Below are 10,000 nucleotides of genomic sequence, written 5' to 3'. Positions count from 1 at the left end.
TTTATTTCTAGAGGAGAGGAGAGGAGAGGAGAGATGATGAGGAGAGATGATGAGGAGAGATGATGAGGAGAGGAGAGATGATGAGGAGAGGAGAGATGATGAGGAGAGATGATGAGGTGAGGAGAGATGATGATGAGGAGAGGAGAGATGATGATGAGGAGAGGAGAGATGATGAGGAGAGATGATGAGGAGAGGAGAGGTGATGATGAGGAGAGGAGAGATGATGAGGAGAGGAGAGATGATGAGGAGAGGAGAGATGATGAGGAGAGGAGAGATGATGATGAGGAGAGGAGAGATGATGATGAGGAGAGGAGAGATGATGAGGAGAGGAGAGGAGAGGAGAGGAGAGGAGAGGAGAGGAGAGGAGAGGAGAGGAGAGGAGAGGAGAGGAGAGGAGAGGAGAGGAGAGGAGAGGAGAGGAGAGGAGAGGAGAGGAGAGGAGAGGAGAGGAGAGGAGAGGAGAGGAGAGGAGAGGAGAGGAGAGGAGAGGAGAGGAGAGGAGAGGAGAGGAGAGGAGAGGAGAGGAGATGATGCGATGAGGAGGAGAGGTTATGAGAGGAGAGAGAGATGAGGGAGAGGATAGATGAGGGAGACGAGAGGATGAGGAGAGGAAGAGAGGATGAGGCGAGTTGATGAGGTGAGGAGAGATGATGATGAGGAGAGGAGAGATGATGATGAGGAGAGGAGAGATGATGAGGAGAGATGATGAGGAGAGGAGAGGTGATGATGAGGAGAGGAGAGATGATGAGGAGAGGAGAGATGATGAGGAGAGGAGAGATGATGAGGAGAGGAGAGATGATGATGAGGAGAGGAGAGATGATGATGAGGAGAGGAGAGATGATGAGGAGAGGAGAGGAGAGGAGAGGAGAGGAGAGGAGAGGAGAGGAGAGGAGAGGAGAGGAGAGGAGAGGAGAGGAGAGGAGAGGAGAGGAGAGGAGAGGAGAGGAGAGGAGAGGAGAGGAGAGGAGAGGAGAGGAGAGGAGAGGAGAGGAGAGGAGAGGAGAGGAGAGGAGAGGAGAGGAGAGGAGAGGAGAGGAGAGGAGAGGAGAGGAGAGGAGAGGAGAGGAGAGGAGAGGAGAGGAGAGGAGAGGAGAGGAGAGGAGAGGAGAGGAGAGGAGAGGAGAGGAGAGGAGAGGAGAGGAGAGGAGAGGAGAGGAGAGGAGAGGAGAGGAGAGGAGATGAGATGATGAGGAGAGGAGAGGAGACGAGATGATGAGGAGATGAGATGAGATGATGTGGAGATGAGATGAGATGATGAGGAGAGGAGATGAGATGAGATGAGATGATGTGGAGAGGAGACGAGATGATGAGGAGAGGAGATGAGATGAGATGATGTGGAGATGAGATGAGATGATGTGGAGAGGAGATGATGTGGAGAGGAGACGAGATGATGAGGAGAGGAGATGAGATGATGAGGAGAGGAGACGAGATGATGAGGAGATGAGATGAGATGATGAGGAGAGGAAATGAGATGATGATGTGGAGAGGAGATGATGAGGAGGAGGAGTGGATGAGGAGAGGAGATGATGAGGAGATGAGATGAGATGATGTGGAGAGGAGACGAGATGATGTGGAGAGGAGAGGAGATGAGATGAGGTGGAGAGGAGACGATGTGTGAGGTGAGAGATGAGGTGGAGATGAGATGATGTGGAGAGGGAGGAGATGCGTGATGAGGAGATGGAGATGAGATGATGTGGAGATGAGATGAGATGATGAGGAGAGGAGATGAGATGAGATGAGATGATGTGGAGAGGAGACGAGATGATGAGGAGAGGAGATGAGATGAGGAGGAGAGGAGATGAGAGGAGATGAGGAGGAGATGAGATGAGAGGAGATGAGAGGAGATGAGGAGATGAGGAGGAGATGAGATGAGGAGGAGAGGAGATGAGAGAAGAGAAGAGAGCGTCACTACACACCACTGATCTATAGAAATCACTGGATTGCTCATGACGTCATTACGCTGATGCTACACTGCATTTTTTTGCTTTGTAGCCATTTGTACTGGAAAACAAGACAAAATACTAAGCAAGAAAGAAATGTTTTCTGGTGTACGGCGCCGCCATGTTGGTATGCTCAAACGTTCTTTTAAATGAATAGGGAGTTATCACATGAATGATAAATCAGTACCTTACCAGACCCCGTTTTTATATCTAAAGTCTCACTGTACATTCTTACAACGCAAATTTGGTCTTAAGCATGTAAACGGGTAATTATTTAAAGTCTGGAATTTTCCCATCTTATTACATCTAGAGTGAGTTACGTTCATTTTCATGACAGCAGCGTACACATCAGACCCGCAGACGAATGACACATGTGCTTCTTCTGAATACAGAGGCTGTATATGTTCATGAAGTCACGAAGCTTTATTTCTAAACATTTACACATGTGTGCAACTCACCAAGATACACTGATGTCCATTCGTCGCAATTCTGCCCAAAATAATCATCAACATTGGAACGCAACAATTCATTTAAACACATGTGAACTAAAAACGGGTCGCGCGCCTAATAAGCAGAAAAACAGTTATTTCAGATGGTCATTTTGACTGCAAGTCAATGGCGCTCTCTGTCTGTTGGGCATACCAAGATGGCGGCGCGATCGCTTCCGGTGGCTTCACCACCTGCCGTTGGTTGAGCGTTCTAGCCATTTATATAGATCAGTGCTACACACACACATTCACACACCAGTGCTCTTACCAACACACGTCCGTCCATCAGCGGCAAACTGAAAACCATCCAGACATTCACACCGAAAGCTTCCAGGCTGGTTGATGCACATCGCATAAGGTCCACAAATCTGAGGTGTTTCTGAACACTCATCAACATCTGAGAACAAGAGAGAGAGAGAGAATATCAAAGTTCATGACAGGAGTGGTTCTGATGAAAGCCTTGAGGAGGAGGCTTGAATTCTTCACAAAGGCCCAATCTCATGAATGGAAACCCTGTATATACAAGAGCGCAGTGCATGTGGACTGAAACCAGCAGATTCTTTGATGTCTTTCACAGCTTCATTTCAATAAGCAGACTGCGATCAATCCACAGGCTCAACATAAGCTTCCAGATAACTCGACACAGATGTCTGAAGTCAATGTTCTGAGAATGTTTTTGGTCATCCTGCAAATACACACTGAGCATTAGAGATGAAGACCGGGAAACGATTGTGTTACCGTAACAAACGCGTCCATCACCGCTGAAACCAGCAGCACACACGCAGGTGAAATCTTTCCCTTGACCTGGACGACAGACGGCGTTCGTGTCACATCCATGTCTGCCTGTGAAACACGGATTCTGTTCTGGAGTTCCACCTGAAATGAGAACGTTTAGACTGTAACATTCCTAAAACAAACTTCAGTCCGTGTTTATTCACTTCAAAACCTATGCGATGTCTGAAACAGACGTTTGCTCACTGTGAATGGGGCCGATTTTGTTGCTCATGGCGAATCGGATCAGTTGGTTTCCAGCGTCGTACATGACGAAGATTTGATCGACGCTGAGCTGTTGGCTGGGTGGTGCGGAGCTCATGTTCTCCTGGTGCGGACAGCTCTGAAATCGAATGGTCTGCGTCCACAGGTAGCTCCGCGTGTGCCCGCTCCCGTCAGGCATGTTAACAGTGTAGTCCCGTCGTGAGGACGATGTTATCACTGAAAAACAGACTTTACATTAGAAATCTCACGTGATCTTTCTACACTAGAACTGCTCTCGTGTATAATGAGACACGTACAGTTGCTGGAATACTGATAGATCTCTTTGTAGGGGTCGACCTGAACCGTGGCTCCTCGAGGGATCTCGGGGATCCTGCCGTCCAGCTCTGTGTTGATCAGCAGGTGATCGTGTTCATCGATGCCTTTGAACTGCTGTCTGATGATCAGCTTCTCATTACCGGGATGGAAGGTCACCTCGGCCTGTCGGGTGAACACCCCTCCTGTGGATACAAGAACAACCATGAGCTCGAGAGAAATCCAGACATCGCAGAACTCCAGGCCGAGCATGTGTTTCCACTCGCCAACAACTCAGCTTGAAGATGAAGGAATGCTCTGATGAACTTCATATGTCTGAGGCACGAGAGGAATGAGAAACATCAACTCTTGGACTTTTTAGCGTAGCAGAGCAGAGAGCGCCTTTCGGAAAATTACGCTCCACTCGCTCAATCCGCTCAGAGTCGCTCGCTCAGCCCTCTCGGTGATTTGCTTTTTGCTGCTGGATTACTGTTCCATGTACACCGCATGAGCCTGAATAATAGCACAATGGCAACGGCATGCGCATCAACTACAAACGCCTCGTCCATTTGCGGAGGAGCACGGGCGACCAGAGGTTTGATACAGGCTCATTTCAATTAAAAAGCATAAAATTTCTAGAAATTTCTAGTAAGAAGACATTGCAGTGTCACTTACCCAATGTAAAAGTTGCTTTTCTGAAATAAAACCTGAATAAACCTCGATGTCATATAAGGCCGAGGTCGACGAATGTGATCTCCGGAGGACGCAGCCTTCGAAGACACAGCTACTTTGTCCAAGTTTCTAAAAGTACATTCTAAAATGCTGTAACGATTGAGGTGTGAACTTTTAAGACCGCATTTCCCCTTGTTTTGGTCTGTTTTTCTTTAGAACCTGTTTCTTTTATCAACCCCAGTAATAATAAAAGTGTTCATATAGTGCATTTCATCTTTTGTGAGTTTGTTTTGAATGTTGCACTATGACAGCTATATGTTCGCGGAAATAAAGTAACGAAAATCAAATATACTTTATCAGTTATTATACGGTTATTTTAGGCACTCTTTGCATAAAAAGTGACAAAAATATAGGCTGTAATGTCACAGAATGTCGAACTGAAACATAACTGCTCTTTATCAGCCTACTACTCAAACTGAGACATTTATTCAAGAAGTTTATTATAAACTGAAAACAATTAGGCTTACTAGACACATTTAATGTCGGTGCGGGATCTGAGCGGGATTTGGTTTACCCGTGAGCGTGACGTGAGTGGAGCGTTTGCTTGGTCATTGAGCGAAATACTGAGCGGAGCTCCGCTTCGCTCACACGCTCTGCTAAGTAATTAGTTACTGTAATTTAATTACTTTCCCCTTGAAAAGTAAAGTAAGGGATTACTCCTATATTTTCTGTAATTTCATTACATTTTGTTCTGATGTAATTGAACTAAATACTAATATATTTGATAGTGGAAATCACATAAAAATTATAAGTCTAACTTTAAATGCTCTAATGTAACCTTCTCACATTTGTATACTTTGGTCAGTTGATAAGAATAATTTATGTAGTTATTTATGATTTATTTGAATTAATTAAATAAGCCGTTTCATGTCTATCCTTGAATCAATTCTAATCAAGGTTGATGTAGAATATAGAAATTAATTAAGTAATTAAATACTTTTTAGAGAGAGTCATTTGTACAGTAATCTAATTACACTATTGAATATGTAATTAGTCACTAGCAATTAATTACTTTTTCAAAGTAACTTACCCAACACTGGTCACTACATAACTTCAGTGTCACATGATTCATGATTCATAAATAGCTTACTTTTGGTGAAGAATCAAACTTTGGTGTACAGACGTGTGACTTGCTTAGATGCGAGTTAAGAAATAAACGGGAGTTTTTTTTGCCTCAGACAATGTAAAATGATGAGAAAACAGTGTGTTACCAATGATGCTAAAGCCGTTCTGATAGTTGGGCTGCACGAGGGCGAACGCCCAGCCGATGCTTCCTCCCAGAGCAGGAAGCGGTTGAAGAGACGGACCGATGCTGGGCGGGATGCTGCTGACAGCGATGTACGCTCGACCGTCATTGGTCACCACATACGAGTGAAGGTCATTGTTCGAGAACTCAACAGAAGATGGAGAATTCCCAACATACACTGTGCCGTTCACCTTCCCGTTCATTCTCTGATGTTTACCTGGACATTTAGAAAAGAAGCATTCATGCACAAACATCGTATCGCAAGTTTATCATCAGTTTGATCGGCGTTCGTACCTTCAGCGACGCAGTCTTTGCCGTTGCCATAGTAACCAGGTTTACAATGACAGCAGTATCCGCTGGAATAATCTCTGCAGTCAGCAAATACTGAACACGTGTGTGTGCCGCTGGAGCACGTCTCGTGATTGTATGCAAACACTGCGCAAAAAAAAAAACATGCGATAGGACTGATTATTAAAGTAGAATATGTTTATTCACATAAAAGTTACTCCCTGAACATTTTGATTTGTTTTTAATATTAATGTGTACATTTATAACTATTGTCTACATAAAGATTATAAATTCCCTCTCACCGTTGACATCCAGATCAACTTCATCCACGACCACAATCTGAGGGTTCTGTGGCTGTCGTGGTGACAGAGGCGGTCGGCGTGGTCGTAGATAATGAGACTCAGACTGATGTTCAGTGGATGAAACCGGCTCTTCTGTGACCGAGCTTGTAAACGGGATCTGCTCGGAAGTCGGAAATTCATCATAATAAACAAACGGAGTGAAGGTTTGAGATGCAGACGTCTCGGTGACAGGGGCGGCCGTCTCTGTGTCCGTCATCTCCTCTGATGTCACCTCTGATGTCATCGCCCCAGGTGTGATGGAGCTGAATAATGGAGACGTGCCGATCTCATAGACCCAAACGCCACGGGTGCCCGAGTTGGTTTTTCTGAAGGGTTGAAAAAGAGAGAGAACACGTTCATATTTCAAAAGCTTCTGATGCGGCCATTCTTAAAAAGAAAAGAAAACTGAATGCAGATGTTTTTGAGCACTTACTGTGTGAGCGCTCTGACAGACTCCTCGCTCTCGTCTGTGATCTGATAATATGAACCCTGAGTCTTAGACCACCCTAACCAGTGTGAGATCAACCCTTCATTGAACCCAACTTGAGCGAGCCGATGTTCATCGTCTACGGGTGTAGAGACAAACTGCAAACCGTCTTTAGGGTACAGAAGGATGGCGTAAGACGCCGACTCCATGTTCGCCACCACAAGCTGGAAGGTATTTCTCTGCAATAGATGGATTTATGGAGAAGTTGATTTACTATGAAACACCAACCGTCTGTTTTAGTTTTGAAAGCATTAAATCTAAGATTCTGAAGACTTCATACCATGTTTTGAATCTCGTCTCCTCTGCCTGTTGCACCTTGAGGCGTCACGTGTTCCCAGGTAATGATGAGGAGGTGAAGGGGTTCGATCTCGTCATCAGTGGGAAACGCACGGGCAATATGACCGGTGGCTCGCCGGAGGACGTCTGGACTTCTGTCCTGCCGGAAATAGACTTTACCAAATCCATCACTGGTGTCCAGATGGCCCATGAACGCTGCGATCATACCAAACTCCGCTGGCATTTTCCTCAGATACTCAGATTCAGCCGTGGGTTCAGCCAGTGATATGAAGCCATTGGTACTGACCTGAGAAAAACACAACAGAACATCATCATCATCATCGCCTGAATGACGGTGTGACACGTAATAATGATGCATGTGAACAGACAAACATCATTCACCTGACGCCTCATAAACACAAACAGTGTGCCGTCTCTCTGTGATCTTACGGTCATAATGATGATGTGTGGTGTGTAAAAGTGTTTACAGTAAAACTGCAGGGAGCGTCTAAAGCATCACTTTAACTGGAATGCAACCTTATGACAAGCAGTAAAAGTTCATAATGACACGAGTTAACAACACCGGCTCAAAACTAACAGAAGAATCCAAAAACACAAATCTACAATCTACATTCATTTTACACATCCATACTCTTTAAACTCTCATTTGATTCTCTTTTATTTCTCCTATAATCAGTTTCAGGAGAAACGTGAGACTGAGTTTATCCAATAAATCATAGCTGAGAATCTGACTGAATATTTCCTCTCTGAGACACACCTGGTGACATGTATCGATAGTGTTTCATTAATATAATATGGACAGAAGAGTATCAATAAAGACAATTCAATCCATCTGTTCAACACATTTCTCAACACACAATAAAAACAATACTGTCTCCACACAGCAAAACACAACGATGAGTGACCATCTTCAAAATAACAACAACGAACCTCCAGCAAACCCCCATAATTATGTGTTCAACATGACATGTATGAACCTGAACACACACCTGAGATCTACAGGACCTTGAGGAAACATATTCTATAAGTGCAGGTGCATCTCATGTCTGTGCGATATACAGCCGTGGAAATAATTAAGAGACTATATTAAAGCACCATTACAGTTTTTCCTGAATTTGCTTTTATAGGTATGTGTTTAGGTAAAATGATCGTTTTTGTTTTATTCTGTGAACAACTAACAATATTTCTACCAAATTTCAAATCAAAATCTTGTTTCTATTTGCATTTATTTGCAGAAAATGAAACCGGAGAAACAGGTGAAAATAACAGAAAAGATGCTGTGTATATTTTCAGACCTGAAAGATTCACTTTTAAGCAACACAAGAGTATGTATTTAGGAAAAGTTCATAAATTATTTTTTGATGTGATAATCTGGATTTTTATCACAGTTTTCATGTGTCTTGTCATGCTGTCAGTCGTTCACATTGCTTTTGGATGACCTTATTTCACTGGACACTGGACTGGAATGTCCACAATGCTGGAAATGCTGATTTGAAATGGATATTTGGTATGGTCTCGTAATTCTTTCCACGGCTGTAAATTTGTACTATATTATCGTTATTATAAAGCATCAGTACTTAATTTGCAAACACAAAACAATCTTTTCCTCAATCACACCACTACATGTGAAAAAAGACCTCTGACCTGTTCAAAAGAAGTCCTCATTTCATGACTAAACTAACTAAAGTGCACAGAGGAAATCTCTCTCATCTGGCGTGTCTTTTTAAGACGGGAAGTCCTGAAGAGACACACGAGGGATCAAAGCTCTGATGGATTGATCCTCAAACAGCAGGAAGACACCTCAGATACTCCAACGGAACCTGACAGAACTCTTCTCATTCCCATGGGTCATCTGCAGTCGTGTCAACACCGGCTCACATTACACAACATCTATTCTTCAATGTTCAAAGTCAAACACACACCAAAAGTTTTCAACAAGCACTAAAGCTCAGTGTCTAACTCATTTTGCTCTGTTGTGATGCAGACATGAAAGAGCCGAGGTGGAGGAATCAGATTTTGGCCACTGAAGTTTAAATCAACAGTGCCGCCATATTGGAAAGGGCAAGATTGTCTATCAACACATGGCCGCAAACTGGGGAAAACTGGGGGGGTTTTATCACATTCGTATGTGTTTATGACCATAGCGCTCAATGTCCTGCAGAGTTGATCAAACACACCTGCCTGTAGATCTCAAGTGATCTTGAAGACATTCGTGAGTTGATTCAGGTGTGTTTGAGTTGAACTCTGCAGGACAGCGGTCCATCAGCGACAGAAGGATGTTCCTCTTCACACTGACCCAAATGCCAGTTCTACACATGTGGAATGAATGTTTGGAATGGATATAAAATGAGAGATTTGAGCCGTGACCCTCACTAATCCCCCCGTCACCCTCTGCAGCTGTTTCACACGGGGGAGGTGGAGCGTGGCCTCAGGGGAGGGCACGACATATCAAAGCCACCTGGAGGAACTCAACACACATCTCACCGCTCAAAGAGAGGAATTCACAGCAATGAGTAATTATGGGAAACACAAAGATAATGAAAGTGCTGTACGTCATACAGCTGCGAGTCTCTAAAGGGGTCCAAAACAACGCAAATAATAAAATCCAATGCATCATATAATCAATGAAATACTTTTATATGAGAGGAGAAATGTTTCAATTTCAGTTTTGTTTTTTAAAGTTGATTTAAAGGTGATTGAGAACTTGTTCACAGCTATGCCATGGAAGAATCATTTTTGGTTCCACAAAGAAGCATTCAGTCAAAGGTTCTTTAAAGAACCATCTCTTTCTGACCCTTTTTTAGAATCTGAAGAACCTTTATTCACCACAAAGAACTGTTTGTGAAACAGAATTAAGTTCTTCGGATGTTAAAGGTATGGAACCATGTAGACAA

The 10,000-nt window shown here is 43.8% G+C and overlaps 1 protein-coding gene across 3 annotated transcripts in view; it reads right to left on the bottom strand.

Annotated features, from left to right (window-relative positions):
* Nucleotides 1-10,000, bottom strand: part of LOC130570958 (nidogen-1-like) — a 22,249-nt gene that overhangs the window by 5,105 nt on the left and 7,144 nt on the right. For all 3 annotated transcript variants that reach the window (XM_057361513.1, XM_057361514.1, XM_057361512.1), the window contains 10 exons: nucleotides 7,090-7,392; nucleotides 6,756-6,988; nucleotides 6,284-6,648; nucleotides 5,988-6,128; nucleotides 5,659-5,910; nucleotides 3,721-3,921; nucleotides 3,407-3,640; nucleotides 3,167-3,304; nucleotides 2,697-2,825; nucleotides 1-7 (listed from right to left, as the gene is read on the bottom strand). The exon at nucleotides 1-7 is cut by the window's left edge and continues 137 nt beyond it. In XM_057361513.1, coding sequence (XP_057217496.1) covers nucleotides 1-7; nucleotides 2,697-2,825; nucleotides 3,167-3,304; nucleotides 3,407-3,640; nucleotides 3,721-3,921; nucleotides 5,659-5,910; nucleotides 5,988-6,128; nucleotides 6,284-6,648; nucleotides 6,756-6,988; nucleotides 7,090-7,329 — 1,940 coding nt within the window. In that variant the 5' untranslated portion in view covers nucleotides 7,330-7,392. The remainder of the gene's footprint in view (nucleotides 8-2,696; nucleotides 2,826-3,166; nucleotides 3,305-3,406; nucleotides 3,641-3,720; nucleotides 3,922-5,658; nucleotides 5,911-5,987; nucleotides 6,129-6,283; nucleotides 6,649-6,755; nucleotides 6,989-7,089; nucleotides 7,393-10,000) is intronic.

Source organism: Triplophysa rosa, linkage group LG20 (assembly GCF_024868665.1).
Source record: "Triplophysa rosa linkage group LG20, Trosa_1v2, whole genome shotgun sequence".
NCBI lineage: Eukaryota > Metazoa > Chordata > Actinopteri > Cypriniformes > Nemacheilidae > Triplophysa > Triplophysa rosa.
This window is presented reverse-complemented; position numbering and strand designations above follow the sequence as displayed.